Source organism: Daktulosphaira vitifoliae, unplaced genomic scaffold (assembly GCF_025091365.1).
Source record: "Daktulosphaira vitifoliae isolate Bord-2020 unplaced genomic scaffold, ASM2509136v1 Scaffold_2, whole genome shotgun sequence".
Taxonomy (NCBI): domain Eukaryota; kingdom Metazoa; phylum Arthropoda; class Insecta; order Hemiptera; family Phylloxeridae; genus Daktulosphaira; species Daktulosphaira vitifoliae.
The window spans coordinates 37,227,325-37,253,992 of record NW_026099573.1 but is presented as its reverse complement, the minus strand read 5'-3'; the positions used below and the strand labels follow the sequence as shown (position 1 = coordinate 37,253,992).

General features: G+C 27.7%; 1 protein-coding gene across 1 annotated transcript; it reads left to right on the top strand.

The window, feature by feature from the left end:
* Positions 1 to 55: 55 nt before the first annotated feature.
* On the top strand, positions 56 to 15,086 carry LOC126899200 (ATP-dependent RNA helicase abstrakt). Its single transcript, XM_050673794.1, has 14 exons — positions 56 to 199; positions 2,477 to 2,593; positions 2,846 to 2,978; positions 3,453 to 3,588; positions 4,161 to 4,370; positions 4,565 to 4,698; positions 4,764 to 4,920; positions 4,987 to 5,067; positions 5,194 to 5,275; positions 7,469 to 7,600; positions 7,855 to 8,023; positions 9,229 to 9,378; positions 14,575 to 14,757; positions 14,826 to 15,086. Exons 1-14 carry the CDS (start codon positions 173 to 175, stop codon positions 14,960 to 14,962), a joined length of 1,848 nt encoding a protein of 615 aa, XP_050529751.1. The 5' UTR covers positions 56 to 172; the 3' UTR covers positions 14,963 to 15,086.
* The last annotated feature ends 11,582 nt before the right edge of the window (positions 15,087 to 26,668 follow it).

The window sequence follows — 26,668 nt, the reverse complement described above, 5'->3', positions numbered from 1 at the left end:
ATTATCACACAATAAAATGTATGTGTTAATATCATTAAACTTATCTAAGATTACAATGACTGATAATATCGGTATTTAAAATTTATTTTTTTTAATAAATAACAAATGATAAGTTAAAACAACAAATTTAATATAATAAAATTAGTGTAACATCTTAGAATTCCATTCAAAAATGTCCGAATTCAAAGTTCCATATAAGGTAATTCTATATGTTCACAACAATACAAAAAAGAGCTATTTTTTATAAAAAAAATTAAATCTTACACCAGAAATTAAGTTATTTTAATTATTATTATTTTTTTATCAAAATTTAAACTCCCTTTGTACTTGGATTAATATTTGGATTTTCAAAAAAAGTATATTATCAGCAATGTCTAAAATATTGTCAATTAAGATTTTGTAACATGTCTAGTTTTCAATGAAATATTTCAATATAAATGAATTCTACAAATATTTACATTGATCATTTTATAATATTTTGGAACATTTTTTTTTATTGAGGTGAATTTTTCTAAATATTGATATTGATAGCTTCAACTATTAGCTACAATTAGTGATTTTTTGATGCATTATTGAGCCAGTAAGAATAGAGTTCATAATGATAGATGCACAAAACAAAAATAAATGAGGTAGTAAAACCAATACCTTCATAGCTGTTCATCAAAGCTATATATAATATATTTCACTATATTTTTACATTCATATATATATATATATATATATATGTGTGTATTATATTTTTTCTCCAGGCATGTCCATACCACTTTAACCTTCTTTTTGCAGTATTCCTTGATATGCACAGTTTTTGAAACACAATTTGAAGCTCCTCATTGGTTTGTATTCATTCTCTGATTTGTGGGTTGTGGCACTCTGTAGAAAATGTGTCCTTCCATTTTCACATGTTGATACAATTTATCTCTTCTACTAAGTTTCATATATTCCATCTTTTTGTCATTTATTATGAGACCAACTTTACTTACAGCATCCATTACTTTCTTACAATGTTTCTTTATCATCTCCATGTTGTCTCCTATGATGACAGTATCATCTACATATGCTAGCAGGTCTATCTTTGACTAATCTAGTGTTAAACCTTCTGATATGTTCATATTTTTAACTACCTTTTCCAGTACTAAATTAAAAAAAACGGTGAGAGTGTATCTCCTTGTCTCAAATCAATGGTTACTTTAAACAATTGAGATGTAAAACTTGCTATTTTAATTTTTATTTCAGAATTTTCCATGCTGGTTTTAGTGAGATTAATGACTTTTTTTGGGAAATTAAAGTCTTTTAATATATTTAATAGACCCGGCCTATGTAAAGAGTCGTGTGCTTTTTTAAAATCTACAAACAATGTATATACTTCCTTTTTGTACTCCTACATTTTTTGGAATACATGTTTTCTAATAAAGATTTGGTCTGTGGTTTACCTGCTTAGTTTGAATCTTTCTTGATAATTTCCCAAGATTTCTTCAGAGTTCGTTTAATTTTTCTAGGGTGCAATACAATAACATTTTGTTAATCATGTTGAGTAAAGCAATAATATAATTATTGCTCTAGAGGATCGTCCTTTTTATGTATCGGGCATACTAATTTGATTCACCAATTCCCCGTAATCCTTTTTTCTTTCCAGATCTATTAGGTTTTGTAAATATAATATGGTTTCTTCATCTAAACTCTTTAAAATTGAATTCTGGATCGCATTAATTTATAACCTCTTAGTTTGTTGTGCTATCTCAATTATAGGGGGTATTCATCTTCATTGGGTTCTATATCAGTCCAAGCAAATGAATCTATGGCATCCTCACAGTTAAAGAGATTCTGTCGCTATTTTTAAGAAACTTTACTTGTTTCATAAATCCTTTTCTAATGACATTGATATTTTGTAATAGCTGACGTGGCCTATTCATTTGGTACTCTTCTATTTATTTTAACATGATCTTGGTATATCTTCTTTTTTCGTATCTGATTATGTTATTTAATGTTTTTTTGTATACTTTATAGTTTTTTTGGCATGTTCTTGGTCATTTAGCCATTAATTTCTAAATTCTTTTTTCCATTTTAACGGTTTCATACATGTCTCGTTGATCCATAGTTTTCTAGTTTTTCTTTTTTTCCATTACAACCTCAGCTACATTATTTATGATGCCCTTTACTTTTTCCACCTTTCATCTGATGAATCTGTTCTATTAGCATTACTGTTATTGAAAAATTGATGTATCTTATGTCTGAAAGTATAATGACAGTTTGGATTATCCATCCAAGTTATATAAAAACTTAGTTACATTTAAAAAATAATAAAAATATGCTAAAATTCTTATACTAAAAAAATCATTGAAAATACTTAATTACCAGACATGTATATCTATAGACTATTGAATAGTTAAAAATTTCAATGGTAGTATTGATAATTATTCATATAAATAATATTATTTATTTGAAAATTTTTTTATGGAATATTCAAATTTTATTGCAGCGATATCGTAGAGATGACCAAGAGTCAAATTCAGAAGATGAAGAAGATTATACACCATACGTACCTGTTAGAGAAAGAAAAAAACAAGAGTTATTAAAATTGGGTAGACTATCTAAAGTAATACAATAAATTATTTTATTATTAGTAATATGAAAAATTAATGTTATTTTTAATAACACAAATATTTGTCAAAATTAAATTAAATATGTTAAAAGTTATTGATGTACATGATTGTACTACGTGATTTGAATTGCTTCATCTTCATCTAGTTGCCAATAACTTTTTAACATTTTTTGGCTTTGTTTTCACAAGATATTTTTATTATTAATTAAAGTGTCATATTTTTTTACATAAAATTATATTTAATAGTTAAAACAAGAAACTAACAAAAAATCATCTAGTGATGAATTTGATGAAGAAGATGGAGAAGGGCAAGTATGGGGTCGAAAGTCTAATATAAGTCTTTTAGATCAACATACAGAACTTAAAAAACTTGCTGAAGGTAAAAGTATATTATTATTATATTGAATAAAATATTATTCATTTTTCATATATATTTTATTATAACAATTAATGTGTTAATGAGTGTTTTTTCCAAATTTTACTAGTTAATAAAGTTTTCTCTCTCAATAAAAATTATATTTGTTACTGTTCTATTTGACTCAAATTAATACTATATTTTTAATATTAATTCCATGAAACTCGCATAGTCCACCTCAATCAAAATGTTGTTTTTTTCGATTTATATATTCTCTTTTTTTAAATTATTTAATGCAGCTCTATATAATTTGTTTTTATTTTTATTCTTATATTATTAAACTCTCCCTCATAATATTATCATGGTAATTGAAAAAAATAATGCATTTATTATACCTTAACATTTTGATTCCTACTATGAAGTATACATGAACAGTAGGAGTCAAACGATTTAGAACATTATTCATTGAATGATTGTATGTTAATTTATTTTCTATAGCTAAAAAGGAGAGTGAAATGGAAAAACAGCTAAAAGAAGAAGAAAAAATTTTAGAGAGTGTAGCAGAAAAAAAGGCTCTTATGGGTGTTGCTGAATTGGCCAAAGGGATTCAGTATGATGATCCTATTAAAACCAGGTATTTTCATGAAATAATTGAATTATACAGAGTGATTCCTTAACTACACCTCACAAAATATCTTCAAAAACATTAAAACTAACTAATCAAAGTTTTTTTTTAAAATAGTGGTAGCAGAAAATAAATTTTTTGTGTAAAGAATCTCAATAAAAAACCATTATTGTTATAAATTGACGGTGTAGCCGAATCAGAACGGGGCAGTGCTTGACGTGCACTGCCTCACTGAAACTTGGTCACGGGTGGCTTCATTTGCCAAACAAGAGATCACTTCAGTAATTGGAGTAACCATCCTACTCTCCGGCGACAGACCAACCACCCTTCCCGGAGTATAAATGGTTGAGAAACCTCCTCCTTTAGAGGAGGCCGCTATGACCCTTAATGGATTAATAAGAGCGTTTAAAAAAAAAATTGTTATAAATTATGATTAGCTCTAATATTTTCAAAAATATTTGTGAGATGTAGGAATGACCCTGTATAAAAAATTATCTTGTAGTTAATATCAATAAGAATATTTTAGAATTAATAAAGTTACTGATTTATATTTATAAATTATGTTTTCTTTCTATAATTAGTTGGAAACCTCCTCGGTACATTTTAAATATGACAGAAGATTTTCATGAAGAAATACGCCGTAAACTTCATATATTAGTTGAAGGCGAAGAAATCCCACCACCAGTTAAATCATTTAGAGAAATGAAATTTAATAGGGGTATATTAGTAGGCTTAGCACAAAAAGGAATTAAAAAACCAACACCTATTCAAATACAAGGAATTCCAACTGTGTATGTTACGTTATTTAAAATATTTAATATTATTAAATTATATTTATGACACTTTTTACTTTTAAGCTACATTCTAGATCCATAATACTTGCTTCATCAAATAGGCTTTTTATTTCTTCTTTTTTCTAATTTTAAATTGATTAAGTTATGTGCAGTTAAATTACCAAGTAACTAAATTATTTTTAATTTTATAGATTATCGGGTAGAGACATGATTGGTATAGCATTTACAGGTAGTGGTAAAACATTAGTTTTTGTTTTACCACTTCTTATGTTTTGCCTTGAACAAGAAGTCAAACTACCATTCAAATCAAATGAAGGACCATATGGTAATTTTAAAACAAATACTTAGTAAAAATTTAATATTACATTTATTAACTAAATATTTACCTAGGACTTATTATATGCCCATCAAGAGAATTAGCTAAACAAACTTTTGATATTATTAATCATTATATCACATACATACAACGAGCTAATTATCCAAAATTGAGATCATGTTTAGCAATTGGAGGAGTTCCTGTTTTTGAATCATTAGATGTGATTAAAAGGTAAAATTGATGGTATATTTTTATTATTTAAAACTATATGTATGTATATTTAATTTATGAATACAGAGGAGTACATATAATGGTTGCAACAACTGGTCGACTTATGGATATGTTGGATAAGAAAATGATAAATTTGGATGTATGTAGGTATGTTTATAAAAACTTCTGAAATAATAAATTCATTAAATAACTATTTTTATAACAATAATTTTAGTAATTTGTTGTTTTATTAATCTATATTTTCAATATGTATCATTATAATGATTATATTAGATATCTGTGCATGGATGAAGCTGATCGTATGATTGATATGGGTTTTGAAGAAGATGTGAGAACAATATTTTCATTCTTTCAGGTACAATAACTATAGTTTTTTTAAATTTATATAAAAAAAAACCCAGCACAGGGGGGTCGCGGCACAGTGGTGACGTGGCATAGTTGGATCAAGTATAATGATATCTGATAGTGATTAAAATCACTATCAAAAATAAACGCTTCGATGCAAATCTTTAGATAGTGTTTAATTTTAAAAAAATTGGTGTTTTATTCCAAAAGCTACTTGATCTGCTGGTTCCTTATTAATATCTCGATTAAGATAAAGTATGTCGAATGAAAAAGGGTTTATTAAAAAATATTATTTCTCATAAAAAAATTGTGTGGATCCATAAACTTTTCAATAAGTTATAGCATTATAAAGTTAAATATAATATAAATAATAAAATCGAGAATTTTCACACGAAAATAGCATTCGGTAGCCATTTTCGCCGTGAAGACAAGTCCAGAGGTCAAATTTTTTTTTTTCAAATTAAAGTATATTACATTAGCTTTAATTTAAGATATATATAAAAGTGTCAGACCTTCCGGAACATTTTCAAAAGTTATTTTGAAAAAATAAATTTATTGTGAAAAAGTTGTCATTTTAAATCCCCCCCTGTGGGCAGGTTAAGTGTCAGATTTACAAAAAAAAAATACCAAATGATAAGTAAAGACATCAAGCATCTATATAAAAAAAAATTATATTGATACGTTCATTTTTGAAAAAGTTACGGCATATTTTAATAAAAAAAATTGAAAAAATTTCGAAAATTAGCGATTTTTAAATTTGTAATTTTTTTGGAGGTTTCCCCCATTTACGGGGAACGAGGGAACTTTTTTCAATTTTTAAGGGTAATGTCTTCGACTAGATACGATTTGTGATCTTTTGACGTATCGTTGAAAGAAATCCGTTCGGTGAGAGCTGAGAAAAAGTGGTAACAGACACGAAAAAAAAAAAAAAACTCATCTTAGTAAAATCAATACCTTCTCAGCTTCGCATCGAAGCTAAAATGTGATAAAATTTTTACTTTTTATAATAATTTTAAGTTATTTAGTAATAAATCTAAAATAAGAATTAATGAAGAATATAACTGTGGACCATACTCAATTAGTAGGATTGGATACATTCACTATTAATCATTCAGCCAGTCATTTTCAATTTTTGGGACTAATAGGCATGAGTATACCTGCTTGCAAACAGTAAATAGCTCCCCATACTGAGTAAGAAAGACGTGTAAATTGTGTAGTATACCGAAAGGAGAAGTTAATATTTGGTGACCTTTATGGCACAGGGCTTATCATAGTATATAACCTTACAATAGTGCCAAGCTCTACTATGATTAGCCTTTATCAGCTTCTTGTAGGAACAGAATGGAAATACCATAAGAAGGGATAGTCTTGTGAAAATCAAGGATCTAATTAAAGAAAACCTGTAAGAACAAGAGTGAAAACAACGAGGCTCATTAGAAGATGGTTGGATAATTTAAAACAGTAATGCTAGGAATGAGGTATCTAATGATGAACCTTGATAGTAGTGGGACCTTTGATGGTGAATTATAAACTAGCAAAAAGACAAAAGAAAATTCAACATATAGATTCCAGAAGTGATAAGATCAACTGGCATTATTACGGACTAAATTAAAAAGATATAGAATTATCTTGTGAAAGCAGTGATCTAACTAAATAAATGTCCAAGAGTAAAAACAGTGAAGCTCCATAAAGCTAAATATACGTAACGTGGTGAATCGGTTAAAGGATTAAAATAAACCTTTCAATAATAAAATGAGTAATTAGAAACTCTGATTGTTTATTTTATTAACACGGCTAATACATGAACACTATAATATGAAATTAAATAATTAATACAATTTAAATGCACATGGTTTAGGCTGGCTGGCTTAGACTGAAAAAGTTAAGTTAGCAAATTCCATAGTGTTTGACCGAGGCCAACACCTATAACCTAATGCTGCTATAACTTACAAAATTTTATACACATGTAAAAAAAACAAAGTATAAAATAATACAGTAATTCAGGGTATTGTAACACATCTTAAATTTTGGTGATAAATCAATTTTTATCGTAATATTCGGAATGGGGTGCACACAATGGGCTACAAAATCTGAGTGTATGGCAGTGACTATGTCCATCCTTTTAAAAACTAAAATTAAGAGTTAACTCTCAATTGTTCAAACATAGTCCAAGCTAACTTTATGTGTTTATACATTTTTCTAGGGTCAAAGGCAAACTTTATTGTTCTCTGCTACTATGCCAAAAAAAATCCAAAATTTTGCCAGATCAGCCCTTGTTAAACCAATTACCATTAATGTTGGGCGTGCTGGTGCTGCATCTATGAATGTTATTCAAGTAATTTTTTTTTTTAATTTACTTAATGATATTAACATCTAAATTATTGGTTTGTAAAATTTTCATTTTGGTTCATATTAATATTAATTAGAGTTGTTACATTTTAAACATGCAATGTTGAAAACACCAAAAATTAAAAAATTTAAATTGTTAATGGGACGTTTTAAACTGTTTACTTATGTTTTTTATAGGATATAAAAAAAACTTGTTTTTTTAACAACCTTGGTATTAATATATATGTTTTGAAATTTCAGGAAGTTGAGTATGTTAAGCAAGAAGCAAAAGTTGTTTATTTATTAGAATGCTTAAAAAAAACAATGCCTCCGGTTTTGATATTTGCTGAAAAAAAACAAGATGTTGATGCTATTCATGAATATTTGTTACTTAAAGGAGTTGAAGCTGTAGCTATACACGGAGGAAAAGGTAATAAAAAATTATCCTGATATACTTTATAATTAAAATACACATAATTGATAATTAATCTATACTAGTAACACATTTATGAATTTTTTTTTATTATATTTATAACTTGGAAAAAACTTTATAAAAATATTTCATAAAATAATTGGATACCAAATTAATACATTCAATGCTATTTTAAAATACAAAAAAAATTCAATGTACAGTATAGTAGTAGTTATTTATTATTTTGGTTTACCCAAATAAAAAATTCAATAATATTATATATAAATATCACTATTATGAATAAACTCATCAAAAATACATTACACAAGATGAAAACGATTTAACTAAAAACTGTTATAACTTTCGATACAATTATAATTTTGTTAAATTTTTTTTAAATAATTTATGTATTATTAGGCTATTTTAATCATTTTTTGTATTATTTACATAATAAAAAAATAACATTTTTTTATTTTTTGAGTTTATTATTAAATAATAACTCAAAAATTACTTATAATAGTGTTAATTGTATCAAAAATTATAGGAGTTGTCAGTTAGATCTGTTTTACTCATTTATAAGTAATTAATTTGTTAAAATTTATATTTATATTTTATCATTAAATAAAACATTGTCTACTAATAATTAAATTTAATTAAAATTTATATGCACCCAAAAAAACTTAAAAAAATATCAATGTCTAAAATCCAAAAAATATCAATCTTAGAAAACTAGGACCTATTAAACTTTTATTCATAAACAACTGTAGCACCAGTAAAACCATAAACCGAAAAAAAATTGTTTTGATTTGAAGTTCTGCAATATAGTGGAAGTGCTTTAGCAGCCAAACATTCCTACTAAATTTGTCACTTATCACATTTATTTAATAATAATAATAATAATATAATAAACAGAGCTTACTCAAGATATTTTTCTATAATTTTTCTTAACTCTAATTATAGAAGACATCTTTTATATTTTTCGTTAATCTCTTTTCTCTAAATATCATATATTTTGAATGAAAACACCAAAGAAATTTAAAATGCCCCAGAAAAGTTGCATTTGTGTTAAGTTGACTCCAATAATAATTTACTTATATTTTCTTGTAAAAATAGTTACTAGTTGTTTGAATATCTAGTTAATGCCTCCTATAATTTTATTTTATTTTATTTTGTTCCTAACCTTAATAATCAAATTTATATATTGACCTTGGTTATTTATGTAGATCAAGAAGAACGGTCTAAATCTGTTGAAGCGTTTAGAAAAGGTCAAAAGGATGTATTAGTTGCTACTGATGTTGCTTCTAAAGGTTTAGATTTTGAAGATATACAACATGTAATAAACTATGACATGCCTGATGATGTAGAAAATTATGGTAATAAATTATACAGAATGATTTTTTATCATAACAAACTTAATTACTTGCAATAAAATCATTATGAATTATTTTTTTTGACACTTTTAATAACATAATGTTCTCGAATTATAAGATAAGTAAATTTATTTAAGTTCATCCTTTAGCTTTGGAAGGGTGTCAACATCGTTTTTTTTTTAATGGGAACACACATTTTGATTTTAATAAAATGTTTTAGGTTTTATTTTAATAGTAAATGTTGTTTGAATTTTTTACATAAATTCATCAATTTATTAAATATAAAACTTAAAATTTTCAAATTTTTGAATTAATACACGAGGGATTACAAATACAGGTAGCTAATTGCTTTTTTATAATACTTTTCATAGATAGGCATCGTTTATTGTCAATTATGACTTTATCAACAGATATACCTAAAGTTTGATAGTATATAAATCACAAGGTTATGAATTAATATTTATAAATACAACAACTAGCAATATAGAAATAATATCTATCAATAAAGTCATTATTGACAATAAACACTGCATATCTATGAATAATAATGTAAAAAAGCAATTAGCTACCTATATTTGTAATCCCTCATCTATTATAAATGTATATTAACTCAAAAATTCTAAATTTTCAGGTTTTATATTTAATAAATGAATAAAGTTATGTTAAAAAGTTTTATAGTTTAATGATTTTTTCCTAGCCTTCAGGATAATTAAAAAAAAATAATAATAAAAAACCCAACCCAGCACAGTGGGGTTGTGGCATAGTTGGGTCCAGTATAGATGATATCTGACAGTGATTAAAATCACTATCATAAAAAACGCTTCAATGCAAATTTGTAGGTAGTGTTTAATTAAAAAAAAAAAAATTTGTTAAAATAGCATATTAACACGCTTTTATTAGTTTCACGTGTATGTTTGTTGTTTGTTTGTAAGTTTGTAACTCTCCAAACGCCACGCGTTATCGCATATTCCGTTGTCTAGACTAGACTGTTATACGCATTCACCCCTCCCCACGCCTCGCTCACAATACGACGGTACACTATTCCTATAAAAATTTATTTTTAGTTATCGTACCCGTACACGCGTGCTTGTCATCAATATTATATATATGTAAACAAATTTTTATTTTGACTGACCAATAACGCCCGCGTCTAATGCGCCTTACGTATATATATATATATTCCTACCGCCGTTTATACCTCGGGTATAACGTTAGTCCGACCCGCCCGGCCATAAAACACAGCTATACTTAGTGCATGATACTTTTACGTAGTTAAGTCGCANATTTACATGCAGAAGATAAAGTATCGGGACAAATTTTTTTTTTTCATTTTATAGCACATAAAATAAACTTTAATTTGATATATGTTTAAAGGACGCAGTATTTCCGGAACATTTTCAAAAATTAAGTTGAGAAAGTTAGTTTTTGTAAAAAAGTTGCTATTTTAAATCCCCCCCCCCATGAGCAGGTTAAGTGTTCGATTTTCAACAAAATGATATCAAAGGAAAGGGAAATATCTAAGGTTTTAGTAGAAAAAAATATTATGTTGATTTGTTTATTTTTCAAAAAGTTATGGAAGTTTTAAGAAAAGAAAGTGAAAAAAATGACAAGATTTACCGATTTTTAAATTTGTAATTTTTTTGGATATTTCCCCCATTTTCGGGGAACGAGGGAATTTTTTTCAATTTTTAATGGTAATGTCTTCAACTAGATACNGAACGAGGGAATTTTTTTCAATTTTTAATGGTAATGTCTCCAACTAGATACAATTTGTGATCTTTTGACGTACTTTTGAAAGAAATTATAATAAGAAGTTATGAAATTTTGGGATTATTATTTGAAAAGCTTGAGGATTTATCCATGTTTGCAGTTGATTGCTAACATTCCGGACTCATTGCAGAGTCCATCTTCGGAACGATAGTTACTGATCGGTGACTGAAACTATACTGGCGGATTATTTTGTTATCGGTCTGTTTTTATACGTTGATTGTTTATCATATCAGTTGTTTACCGTATCGGTTGTTTATCATATCTGTTTATGACTCATCATGTTGTTTTTGCTGATGTTTTTGTTGACGACTTTGTTTTTGATTATTGTTGTTGTTTTTGAAATTCTTGGCTTTTTGGTCTTCCTTTTTTCACCGACAGTTTTCCATTACGTTGATAGTAACTTTTTCTTGTACTGAAATGTTTTCAGTGTTGTTAGTTGATTTTCTTTTTGTCTGGTGTATGATGGGTAACCAAGTTTTGCTTATTTTCCATCCGTCTACTCTGTTGANTGTATGATGGGTAACCAAGTTTTGCTTATTTTCCATCCGTCTTCTCTGTTGAAATTCTCAGGACATTGTTGGATTTCTATTTCCTCTTTGTTGTACATTCGTTTGCCAAAATGAGTTTCTTTGTTTAGTATTTTTACTTTATCAAATTAGATGTCATGTCCTTTGTTTTTAGTATGTTCGGCTACTGCGGAATTTTCTGTCCTTTGGTAATCCACGTCTTTTTCGTGTTCTTTTATTCTTGTTGCAATAGCTCTTCCTGTTTGTCTGATGTAGGATTTACCACAAGAGCAGGGTATTTTATATACTGCGGGTGTTTGCAACTCTGGTAGCTTATCTTTCGGGTTCCGAAGTAGTGATCCTGCGACTGTGTTCAGTTTAAAAACAGTTCTTAGTTTAAGTTTTTGTGCGATTATTGAGATGCGGTCAGTGATTCCCTGTATGTACGGAAGTATTAAAGTTCCTTTCTTTTCATCTTCTTTGTTTTCTTCATCGTCATTGCATGTTGTGTTTTTTCTTTTCTCTGTTTTTCTGATTGCCTTGTTGATATTTTTGATTGTGTATCCATTGTTCTTGAGTGCTTGTCGTAGGTATGTTTTTTCTTCATTCACGTGGTTTTCATCAGCTATTTTGACGGCTCTTGTTACCATTGTGTGTAATAGTCCCATTTTTTGTGAGGGGCAGTGGTATGAATCGGCATGTAAATATTTATCAGTATGTGTACTTTTTCTGTATACTGCTGTGCCGAATTTTCCATTAGGTTTTTTATTAACCATTACATCCAAAAATGGCAATTTGCCGTTTTCTTCTGTTTTCATAGTGAATTGTATGTTGGCATGTATGCTGTTTAAATGTTGCAGGAAAAATTGTAGTTTGTCAACGCCATGTTGCCATACGACGAAAGTGTCGTCTACATACCGTAGCCACATTTTTGTTTTTTGCGTATACATGTTCATTGCTTCCACTTCAAACCATTCCATGAATATGTTGGCGAATACTGGTGCTAGTCTTGATCCCATTGACATTCCATCAGTTTGTTCATAGATGTTGCCTTGGTATGTGAAAACTGTTGTTTTGGTGCACAATTCCAGTAAACTATGTAGTTTTTCGTCTAACCATTATTGTTCTTTTATGATATTCAGTGTGTCCTTTACTGGTACCCTTGTGAATAACGAGACTACGTCGAAGCTAACCAGAATGTCTCCGTCTTCCCAGTTGGTTTGTTGCAATTTTTCCACAAAATCAGTCGAGTTTTTTACATAGGAAGATGTTTTTCCAGTGTAGGTTTTCAAAATTTGTGCTAAGTGACGTTCCAGGTTATATGTCGGCGAGTTTATGATACTGACTATTGGTCTGAGCGGCACGTCATTCTTGTGTATTTTTGGGTCTCCGTAAATTCTTAGTAGTCTTGGAACCGTCACTAGTAGTTGTTTTCATTCTTTTTCGTCTAGTATTGCTTTCTTTGTTTCATCATCAACAGAGTAGACGGATGGAAAATAAGCAAAACTTGGTTACCCATCATACACCAGACAAAAAGAAAATCAACTAACAACACTGAAAACATTTCAGTACAAGAAAAAGTTACTATCAACGTAATGGAAAACTGTCGGTGAAAAAAGGAAGACCAAAAAGCCAAGAATTTCAAAAACAACAACAATAATCAAAAACAAAGTCGTCAACAAAAACATCAGCAAAAACAACATGATGAGTCATAAACAGATATGATAAACAACCGATACGGTAAACAACTGATATGATAAACAATCAACGTATAAAAACAGACTGATAACAAAATAATCCGCCAGTATAGTTTCAGTCACCGAGCAGTAGCTATCGTTCCGAAGATGGACTCTGCAATGAGACCGGAATGTTAGCAATCAACTGCAAACATGGATAAATCCTCAAGCTTTTCAAATAATATGACAATCCATGAAAGTTTCAACACATTAATTTTTTTTCACTTCAAAGAAAAATAAAAAATCCTGGGAACAAAATTTTTCGAAAACGACCAAAATATGGGACACCTTAATATACAAAGTAGTCTACAATATTTTGACAAATCTAATAACAAATAATAAAAATTATGATTTTAACGTTATCTAAGAATTCATAAATTATTATTTTATTTTTATTTATTATTAATTTTTATTGAAACAATCATGAATCTTAATCAGTACAATTAAATGTCTTTTATAAATATACAATTAATAAATGCACAAGTATACTAATTAATAAAGATACATACAAGTACAAAATGAATGGGACTTACTTCCCGTGAAGTGGTCCCTAATTTAGTAGTAACAAAATAATATTTAATTTGTAAAATAAGTATTTATAAATTTAAAACAAGTCATATGATTTGACGTATTTTTAACGTCTTAGGTCATTGGAATTATCCAAAAGTTGAATTGCCACAAAGTTTTCATGGTGTTTCAACCTTGTTATATACCCACGTGCAAATCAGACTTCATCTGCTATGGTTGAAAACATTATGATAAATTATTTTTAAAAAAATTATAACGAAATGTTAATTGAATCAAAAGTTATTAGAGTTGTCCGGTAGACCAATTTCATTCTATATGTATATATATATATATATATAAATTTATATATGTATGTGAGGGGATTAAAGCTAAAGTAGAATAAGTCAATTTTTATAATTGTTCAGAAGTCATTTGTAAAATTTTAATCCAATAAGGACAAATATGTAGTAATAGTATTCTTTCAAAACATGATTGCTATTGATAATACCAAATAAAGTGTTAAGTTTGATATATTTATTTTCAGGCAACTCATTTTACTCAAAAATTTACTTGTACTACTTTTTCTCTAACTATCATTTATAAATATGTACAGGGTGATTTTTTTATCATCTGTATATATACATCTTATACTTTATGTTTATCAAAAAATTTAATTTCAGTTCACAGAATTGGTAGAACAGGTCGGTCTGGTAAGAGGGGAATAGCTACTACATTTATCAACAAGGCAAATGATGAATCTGTTCTATTAGATTTAAAACATTTACTAATTGAAGCACGTCAAAAAGTACCTATGTTTTTGGCAGAATTAGAATCAGAAAATGAAAAATATTTGCAGCTTGGAGGTAATTTCATTTATAATTTTTAAAAAACCATGATAATTTTTCTTGATTCTAAAATTTCTTAATTTTAGATGAAAGAGGTTGTAGCTACTGTGGTGGTTTGGGTCACAGAATTACTGATTGTCCTAAACTAGAAGCAATACAAACTAAACAAGCGTCAAATATTGGACGAAGAGATTACTTAGCTAATAATGCAGCAGATTACTAATGAAATATTTTGGAATTTATGATTACTGATTATTATGTTGTTATTAAAACTATTTGTAACATTTTGTATATAAAATTTAATTGTAAAAAATAATAATTCAATAAATGTTTATAATTTTTTTAACTTTTTGACAATTATAATCTCAATGCCTTAGTCCACTTTTAACCTCAAACTAGTTTGAAGTGAAACACTATCACAGCAGTAATGATGTTACTTTTAAGTAATGTAGTTTACAAAAAGTATTTGAATTACAACTTCTAATTAGTCTTACAAGTTTGCTTAGGAAAACAAAATTTTTAAGTGCTATCCATAGTTGATTCCTGTTAATACTATCATAAGCCTGCATATTTTAAAATCAATAAACATCATACATAAGTCTTTGTCATATTCATATTTTTCCATCATTTGTCATATGATATATATATGATCACTGGTCGATTTTCCTTTTCGGAAGCCACATTAGTATTCACCAATTATCTATGAGGTACACTAATTTTTCATATGAACTTTGACTGGTATTTTATTCTGCGCTGTCATAGATTGTAAAAGTACTCTTTGAAGTTTTCTATAATCATTTTGGGATCACAAACTATATTGCCGTTACCATATTTCTTAATAATCGTCCGTGTTTTAAATTCTTAACGGATTTGCAGTTTACAAAAAATAATTTTTGATACTTTTTGTATATTTCTATTTTTCTAACGTGCTGTTCTTAGCAATTATTTTCTATAATTTTATTATTTTATTTACTGTATACGTAATCTTTTGAAGTTTTTCACGTCACATTGGAAGGGTATTGTGTCATGATTGTTCTTGCTACCTGGCGTTTTTTAATCACATTTTGACATTCATCGTTGAACCAGTGGTTTTTCCTTCATGTTTGTCTCGTTTCAGATTTTGTTGGGTTACATTTAGCAATTTCCGTAGTTACTTTACATCTAAACGTTTTAATTTCAACCTCACTTTTTATCTTGTCTGTATCTAATTTAGTATACTTCCATTTTGTTGATGTATTTTCCATTTAGCTTAAAGTTTGAGGGAGAATTTTGATAGACAGTGGTACCTCCTGTATGTTCTCATATTAATAATACTTGGCTGATGACGTTTATCTATTATGACATGATAAATATAAGTTTTAGCTTCGATGCGAAGCTGAGAAGGAATTGGTTTTACTAAGATGTGTTTATTTTTTTTTTGTGTCTGTTACCACTTTTTCTCAGCTCTCACTGAACCGATTTCTTTCAATGATACGTCAAAAGATCACAAATCGTATCTACACGAAGACATTACCCTCAAAAATTGAAAAAAAATCCCTCATTTCCCGTAAATGGACGAAACCTCCAAAAAAATTACAAATTTAAAAAACGCTAATTTTCGAAATTTTTTCAATTTTTTTTACTTAAAATTGCCATAACTTTTTTAAAAATAACCAAATCAATATAACTCTTTTTTTTATAGATTCATGATGTCTTTACCTATCATTTGGTATATTTTTTTTATAAATCTGACTTTTTACCTGTCCACAGGGGGGGATTTAAAATGACAACTTTTTCACAATAAATTTACTTTTTCAACATAGCTTTTGAAAATGTTCCGGAAGGTCTGACACTTTTATATATATCTTAAATTAAAGCTAATGTAATGCACTTTATTATGGAAAAAAAAAATTTCGGACTTTATTTTATCTTCACGGTGAAAATGGCTACCGAATGCTATTTTTGTGTGAAAATTTTCGATTTTTAACTATATTATAGTATAAATTTATGAAAAATGTATGGATCAATACAATTTTTTCATGAGAAGTAGTATATATGTACATCTTTCATTCGACATACTGTTTTTTGAAATCGGACTATTTCCCTATATACAAGGGGGGTTTAAATCTAAAAAATGCATGTAGAAAGTAGAACTTTTTCAACTTAACTTTTGAAAGTGTTCCGGAAAGTCTGACACTTTTATATATATATTAAATTAAAGCTAATGTAATATACTTTATTATGGTAAAAAAAAATTTCGCACTTTATTTTATCTTCATGGTAAAATTGGCTACCGAATGCTATTTTTGTGTGAAAATTCTCGATTTAATTTTTTTATTTTTAACTTTATAATGCTATAACTTATTGAAAAGTGTATGGATCAACATAATTTTTTTATGAGAAATAATAATTTTTAATAATCCCTTTTTTATTCGATATACTTTTTCTTAATTAGGATATTAATTTCGAAATAGCAGATCATGTTGCTTTTGGAATAATCCACCAATTTTTTAAAATTAAACACTATCTAAAGATTTGCATCGAAGCGTTTTTTTTTGATAGTGTTTTTAATCACTGTCAGATATCATTATACTTGATCCAACTATGTCGCGACCCCCCTGTGCTGGTTTTTTTTACTTTTTTAGAGTCGAAAAAGTAATTTTTAAATTTTAGTTGGCTTAAATATCCAATTTTTTAGCTTCGATGCGAATTTTTTATATGTAAATACTAATTTTTGATAATATTAAAACTTAGAAGTGATAGAAAAAGTCTAATTGCAGATTTGAAACACATCGCGAAAAGTTTATTTAGAATGGTATATTTTTGTTACTGATGAAAGTTCCTTGTAATTCAGTGCATTTATTTATAGTAACAAATAGTTTTTATTGAAATTTATTGTATCAAGCCCTTTAAATTTTTATACACGTAAAAATAAAGCAAAATACAACTTCTTTATTATTTTTATAATTTCTCCGTTTAAATTACAATATTAAATTATTGAATATCAATTTCATACTAAATTTAATAATTATAATTAGTATTTATTCATATATTATATTTTAAAATCAAAGAACTGTTGTGTTACCACCACTTTATAAAATAATTTATTTTGTGAATATAAATATATGTATGATTGATAGGGACATCCGTATGCGGATGTCCCCTTGATTTCTTGGTATGACTATTTTGCAGCAATAGTCAGTCTAGTGTTGATAGTCTAGTGTCTAGTGTCTACCATTATAGAACTAACATTATAATTGTAAAGCATATTCTTATTTTGAAATGTTATTATGAAAGTTTACTTTATATCTATATACACATTTATATTAATTGTTATATTTCTCTTGTAACGTGATATTTTTCATATAATATATATTACTATTTATAACCAGTATTTCTATCGAAAGTGTTAAATTTATTTCTTTATAAATAATCACTATTTCCTATACACATCTTGGAGGACTCTGTGCGGATAGCTCAATAGGGAATCCAGACGGTAACCCGAACAACAAATAAATATTAAAATTTCCTCAGGCGAGCCTTACAGGTCCGCCACAGAACTACTAATTAGGATATAATCAAAGAAATAAGAGTTGATGTTGCTTTTGGAATAATCCATAAAGTTCTCTAAATGAAACACTATCTACAGATTTGCATCGAAGCGTTTCTTATGATAGTGATTTTAATCACTATCAAATATCATCTATACTTGTCCCATCTATGCCTTGTCTACACTGTGCCTCGACCCCACTGTGCTACCGTTTTTGTTTCTTTGAAGTCGAGAAAAATAACTTTAAAATTTGAACTAGCTAAATTTACATTTTTATTAAGTGACGAATGAAACTAATGTCTTCACCGCGGGCCCGAGAAAACACAACTGATTTTATTGAGTAAGATAGAAGCCATTAATCTTACTATTTAGCCCATAAGTCACGTTCTCACATGCAATATATTCATTGCACTATACACTTATGACACTTTAATTTTGTTTATCTGAATATTTGAATTTGACCCTCTTACTAATTGCCTCGATCGACTTCAGTTTTTATTTTCTGAAATAACTGTCTATCGAATTATAAATAATAAATTTGTCGTTGATTTGTTGTGTAGTTTTCAATTTATCGCTCTAATATATCTATGACTATTTTTATCATTAGACGTTTCTCGGACGCGATTTACATCTGCTTAAGTATAAAAATACTTATAATTTCCAAAGTACTGGTATAATAGTTATTATCGACCAATCATTTTTTAAATTAGACTATTTTCTATTTTATTAGCCAATTAAAAATGTATGTTACTATTTAAAAAAAATAAAATTGGTATTCTTATAGGATAAAGGACAGGCCAATTAAATTAATATTATATTAATAATCACAACAAAAAACATAATTTTCAAGATTATTAGGAGAAATTTAATGGTCAATGATAAGTTAATCACTTTGTAAAGCTAATTAGATAACATATTATATATATATATATATATATATATTTAGTAATATTTCAGGCAATATTTATGTAACAGTCTTATATATTTATTAAGTTCATAACTTTGTAAAAAATTATTTATATTTTTTAATTTTAAACTAATAATTATTGGAGAACACGACATATTAAATTATTATATATATAAATTTATAATTTAAATGTAATAAAAATGGTGCTTGAATAATTTGTACCAAGAATTGTTTAAGCCGACATAATAAACAACATAAATTTTACAAATGCAGTATATTTACAATACTAATGGACAATAAATAAGAAATAGAAAAATAACTCAACCTGACGGTCTATTAATAGCAATACTTTTAGTGTATTTGAGCGACAAATTCAAACAACCGTTTTTAGCAGATATTTTAAAAACGGCGACAAATCGAATAAATGTAATTTAATAGGCAAATAGGCGACGTGTGGAATTCATAAGCCTTAAGAATGATTTCAACGTTCTGTCCCTTTTAAATATACAGACTTATGAAAGCAACGTTGCCAGTTTGCTTATGAACTTATTCCTAAAACGCGGGACACGAAAATACGACTGACTATTGATCGAGACAGATTTCCTTCTATCTTAACATTTGGCCGCAAGGTCACGTTCTCTCATGCAATATATTCATTGTACTATACATATATTACACTGTAATTTTGTTCATCCGATTATTTAAATTCGTCGCTCTTACTACTTGCCTCGATTGACTTCAGTAATGATTTCCTCAAATATCTCAAATTCTAAATAATTAATGAAAAAAATAAAGTTGGTATCCTTAAGGGATAAAGGACAGACATAAAAAGTATTTAACCACTTATAGTTTGATTGATGAACAGTACTGAACAAAGCCAAAAAAAAGTATTTCCAAGATTATTATTACTTTAGGAGAAATTTAGTGGTCAATGATAAATCAATCACTCTGTAAATCTAATTAAATAATACACACATATATATAAATATATATATATATATAAATATATATATATATATATAAATATGTTTAGTAATATTTCATGCAATTTTTATGTAGCAGTTTTATATATTTATGAAGTTTACTCGATTTCATTAATAAAAAAAATTAAAATAATATGTTTTCGTTATGTTTTACACGCATAAGGATTCGAAAAAGTAAAATTTGAAAAATTAAAATCTGATAAATGTAAAAAATTGTCAGATTATGATATTTTAAAATATAATATATCAATATTCGAAAAATGAATAATTTCTATTAGAAATTTAATAATTATCTAAGTAAAGTAAATATCTGAAGTGTCGTTGCTTAGTTCTTAAACTTCGCGAGAAGAATTTAAGAAACAAATTCAGTACTTAGTACTTATTATTGGTTTCTGTGGAGGCTTGTGAGTGATGGTGTTAGGGATACGATTTTAAATACAATGCCACTAGTCATAGGTATAAAAAAAATGACAAATTAAGTATAATCAAATAAAATACTATACACATATTATTATAAGGTTGTAGTAGAAAATAATAATAGTAGAGATTATACTATTATAACAACTGATAACTACGATCAGTTAATTCTAAAAATTACCCAATATAGTAATATACTAATATTTTGCCGTATGGACGTCGCTGCCGGTCGTCCGAAACTCGTTCATAAAATCGCAGCTGAACCGTATCCGCACGCACACGATTGCAGCACTTCGCTAATAGTATAAGTTTCAGTTAATTGTTCGGACTACGCTGCCGGTCGACCAAACACTGCTCGTGTGCTCACACTGAGGAAAACAACTTAAATATTCGTACTCGACATTATAACTATTTTACTATTTAAAAACTTGCATTTTTAATAAAAATGTAGAATTAAGAATATACAGTAAATTTTCTTCTTTTAATTAATTTGATTAGGGATTGCGATCGTCCCGTCGTACAAGCCAGGAGCTACCACCACTGATTGGTTTATTATAATTGTAATTAACATAGCTGAATCGTAAATAATTGTAATAATAGTCAATACACTTAATAGTACGGCCACGAAACTACGACTAAATGTTATTACAAATATGCACGAGTCCAGTGGTCAGCTATTTGCTGGATCAGCACATCTTGTGCAATACTTCATAACATATAAAAATAGTGATCATTTCTGAAGTACTGATCCAAAAATTATTGTTTAAAATACAAGTTTTACATTTTTATCATATAAGTAAGTTAAATATGTATGTTATCATTAAAAAAAATAAAGTTGGTATTCTTATAAGGGATAGAGAACGAACCTAAAAAGTATTAACAACCTGTAAACTAGGAGATAAATAGTACTCAATAATGGCAAAAAATATATTTATAAATTTAATATTACTTTAGGAAAAATTTAGTGGTCAATGATAAATCAATCACTCTTTATAGCTAATTGAACAACATTTAAAAAAATATTTTTAGTAATATTTCTTACAATTTTTATGTAAAAGTTTTATACATTTATTATGTTTACAGTTTTGTAAACAATTATTTATATTTTTTAATTTTAAATTAAAAGTTATTACAGATTACATTAATAGAAATTACAATATATTTTTAATCTTAAATAAAAGATAATTAAGAAATCGTAAATTTCTATCAAATATAACAAAAATTTCTGCTGAAAAAAAAATAACTTTATGATAGTTTAAGTGGTGCTTGAATAATTTGTACTAGAAATTGTCAAAGCCATCATAATATATATTTTATAAATGCAATTTATTTACAATACTAATCGGCAATAAATAAGTTATAGAGAAATAGCTCAACCGGGCGGTCTATTAGTAGCAATAATTTTAGTTATTTGAGCGACAAATTCAAACAATCGTTTTAACAGATGGAACAAAAATTTTAAAAACGGCGACAGATTCAAATAAAATATTAGTTCATAAGTAAACTGGCAACGTGGTTCTCATAAGCATTAGGAATGATTTCAACGTTCTGTCACTTTTAACTATACAGACTTATAAAAGCAACGTTGCCAGTTTGCTTATGAACTTTAAGCTTCTAACCCGCGGGACACGAAATATCACAACTGAGTGATTATTGAGTAAGATTGGTGCCTTTAATTTTACCATTTGGCCCACAAGTCACGTTCTCTCATGCAATATATTTTTTGTACTACACATTATTGATACTTTAATTTTGTTCATCCGATTATTGGAATTTGTTGCCCTTACTACTTAGCACGTTTGACTTCTGATTAATTTTCTCAAATATGGAATTCAAAATATACAATGAATTTGTCGCCAATTTATAATTTGAGTTTTCAATTTAGTACTCTACACTTGCTCTCTCTTGTAGTATATTAGTAATCGGATTTTATCATTACAAATTTTCTGTCACATACTTCGACTCGTCTAAGTAAAAATATGTTAATAAGGTATGAAGTTCTGGTACAAAAATTGTTAACGATCAGTCATTTACTTAATTAAAAAGCTGTCTATTTTATAATCTATTAAAAAAATGTATATAAGTAATATTATAAGGGGTAATTGGAGGATCTAAAACATATTTAAAAAAAATATTTTTAAGATTATTATTATTTTAGGAGAAATTTAGTCGTCAATGATAAATCAATAACTCTATGAATTTATTTAATTAGCATATTCAATTTTTTTTTGTAATATTTCAAGCAATTTTTAATTAACAGTTTTATATATTATTATTGATAATTTATAAAATATTATATAAGTTATATAATATATAATATATAAAAGTACTTTCATAGAGTCGTAAATAATATATGGGTAGAAAGTATGGGTGGTAAAAACATAATTTCTATTCTAATATTATTAATTTAAACCCCTTTAATTTTTTTTTTATTGACGTCCGAGGATCCCGAAAATGTATGCCATATAACAAGTTTCCTTAAAACCTACAGTCAAATCACCTGTATATAGGGCCGTTTTTAAGTGTTTGATTTTGAATGTTTTAATGTAATTTTTTAGCATCAAAACTTTAGGTATTAGTACGTTAAGGAAAATGTTTCAAATTTCTTTCTTAAATATTCTAAGAGTATTACTTAACACCTATTAATTGAATAGTTAATGCTTGAATAAATTGTTAAGTTGTCTATCATGATATATCAAAGTAATTATAATTTAATTAATGTAAATTATAATATATAATTAGTTTAAAATAAAATGTAAAAAAAAATTTTAAAACTTCCATCACACATAACAACAATATCTGTTGAAAATGAACAAAACAGAAAGACTACAATATTATAGCATAAAAGGTTCTTGAATAATGTGTAGAAAATATTGACTAAACCGCTGACATATTGAATAACATATATTTTATAAATTCAATTTATTTATAATTAATTGGCAATAAATAACATATAGAGAAATAACATAATCGGCGCGGTCTATTAATAATAATTTTAGTTTATCTGAGGGACAAATTCCAACAACCGTTTTCAGTAGATGGGAAAAATATTTAAATAACGACGACGAATTTATTGATTATTATCAATTCGATGGACAGGCATTTGAGAAAATTAATACTGAAGTCAATCGAGCCACAAGTAGTAAAAGCAAAAATTAGACTAAAAAATCAGTTCATAAGTATTGTGAATGTTTTTAACGCACTGTTCCTTCAGACTTCTCAAAGCAACGTTGCCAGTTTTCTTATAAACTTATTGTTATACCGCAGACCTCGCGACGAAGTGCCTATTGAATAGACAGGATTCTTCTATCCTACCATTTGCCCGCCAAGTTGCATTCTATTATAGTGCACTATACCTTTATGATACTTTGTTCGACCAGTTATTTGTGTTTGTCGATTTTACTACTTGACTCGATTGACTTCAGCATTCATTTTCTGAAATAGCTGTAAATAGCTGTTAAATTAAATTAGTGATGGGGTGTGACAATTTTTATCATTAAAAATTATTTTACGACTGCACTCTTTCACCTGTCAGCTATATAAACTTTAAAACTAATTTTCACAGTACTGGTCTAAAAAATGTTATCGGCCAGTCATTGTCTTGATTAGATTATTTTCTATTTTATTTCCAAGTTAGTTCAATATATGTTGCCATTAAAAAAAAGTAAAGTTAAGAAAGGGACAAGGGCGATCATAAAAAATATTTAACCACTACTTAAAAAAAACATTTTTAAGATTATTATTTTATGATAAATTTAGTGAACAATGATATATCAATTAATCTGCTAATACTTATACAATACTCTAAAGCTATTTAAAAATATTTTAGTATAATTTTACACAATTTTTATTTAGAATTTTTATAAATTTATTAAGTTTCAATTTTTGTAAAAATAATCAATATTTTTTAAATTTTAATTTAAAAGTAAAAAAACATTTATTGGAGTGCATGGCCGATTTTAAGCATCTTCTTCAAATTAAAGGTCTATACACGAGGCGTAGATAATTTATGGGAAGAAGGTGGGATAAAAACATAAACTCCCTTCCTAATATTTTTAATTCAATTTGATTCTGTTACAAACAGATTATTCGTCTTTTAACAATTAACAACTATACTGTGCCTGATCAATACAAACGTCTCTCCAGCTCAACTATGAGAGACGGCGCGCGGGTGTAAACAACCCGATTACACTCTTCTTGAACTAATTAAAAACATAATGAAGACAGTCGTCATTCTACCACGCTTGCGGCAACTTACCTTTGTTGATCTGATAATTTAACTCGTACAATATTATTGTGGTTATTAAAATAAATACTATTATTGTTGACACGGCCCGTAATAGCGCACTATTCATTTACCGTGAATTAGCACGTTATCCGGTCGTGATTATCAGCTGTCCACCGTCGCACTCATTAGTGTTGACGATAACACAAGTTTGTCTTAACCGGCGGTCGGTAGATAGGACAGGTCAGGGGGTTCAGCACCGCGAGACGCGTCGGCGACTATGTAAACTAGTTCATCTGGGCCGTACGTACCGTGTGATTTTTCATCAGCGCCTTATTGTGTTTTATTCGCACCTTATTGTTCACCAGTTTTTATAATATTATTTTAGCTTAAAATAAAATAAATCGACTCCATAACGGTGTTACGTTTATTACTAACCTTTAAAATTACCGTGTCATTGTTTATTAGTTATGTATAACTACTACTATTATACTGTTAGCTTCATCTCATTGGGATCGTAATGTTATACCTTATACTTATTATTATTATTTCGGGTTGTGTACAGTCGTCGCCGTCGCTCACCTAACTTGGATATCACCAACATATATATATATATATATATATATTTAGCCATTACTGAGAAATGGATCAAATACGTTGTGCTGTTATACTGGCCCATCTCTTATATTCTACTCAAGACGTTTGTTTTTTCCCATCACTACGTTTTACCGTGAGATCGCGTCACCGTATTGGAGGCTGACTATTTTTGTTTCTTCATAAGAACGTATGTTAAAAGTAGTTACTATTGTATCAATATTCTTCATATTAAAAGTATACAATTATTTAATGTTACGCGTTAATTTTATGTCTTTTTTGTTCTGAATATGATGGTACAATTAAATTATTGAATACTAACTTAACTACCAACTTTTTAAGTCAATAGAACACTTTCATAAATAACTCTGTGCACAGAAATTTTTTTTAATAACGGATTATGCACCTTTGACGTGGTAGTTAACGTTTAAGAATGCTGAAGGACAAATAGTCGATGGCTGGAGAAGTTAGCAGCTTACGATTTCATTTAAAGAAAACCAATAAGGACCCAGTTAAAATAATGCCGATACACTTTTCAAACATCCCTGTATAGACCAATGCAAGTATTGTGCGGATTTAGAAAACTGTAACCGGTCTGTTGAGTGATACAAGTAAAATAACTGAAGAGTTCTTATAATAAATAATAATAATAATAATAAATCCATACATATCGTCATTATCCACAATATGATGGAATAGTCGAACGATTAAACAGGATAAGTCTTTGGATAAAATGGTGTAAACGAATTAGGCTGATCGGGATTATCATTTGCACATGATCCCGTTGGCGTATTAGTCAGCTATTCACGAGACAATGAAATATGCTCTTTAGGAAAAAGTATTAAAATTTTAATTTTCGGGTCATCTTCAGTTGTGCTATAGACCCGTGACGGACTATTTGGATAAAGTTCACTTGACTCTGAGAGAAACACTTGAGCTTGTCCGGGAACAGCTGCGGTTTGGTATGGAGAAGATCATAGTTATAAAAAATACTTTTAAAAAGTATTTTAAATAATATTCAAATATTTAAAAAAAATGTATTTAAAATACTATTTGAATACTTTTCATACAAAAGTATTTGAGTAATACTCAATTACTTTACAAAAGTATTTCAAATACTAAGAATACAATTAAAAAATAATAATAATGTTTTTATTTTAACTAAGAGCAAAAGGTTCCACCTAAATAATTACCAAGAGGGTAATTTGAGTCAAATATTGAGTACTCTTAAATTAAGAGAACTCATTTATTATTTTCGATATTTTTTGTTAGAG

What these genes read in the sequence shown, in the direction of transcription:
- LOC126899200 (XM_050673794.1), top strand. Translation starts at nt 173, where the DNA reads ATGTCCGAATTCAAAGTTCCATATAAG. An exon ending in ACTTAAAAAACTTGCTGAAG is followed by an intron (nt 2,979 to 3,452) that starts GTAAAAGTATAT and finishes TATTTTCTATAG; the next exon opens with CTAAAAAGGAGAGTGAAATG. An exon ending in ATACAAGGAATTCCAACTGT is followed by an intron (nt 4,371 to 4,564) that starts GTATGTTACGTT and finishes TTAATTTTATAG; the next exon opens with ATTATCGGGTAGAGACATGA.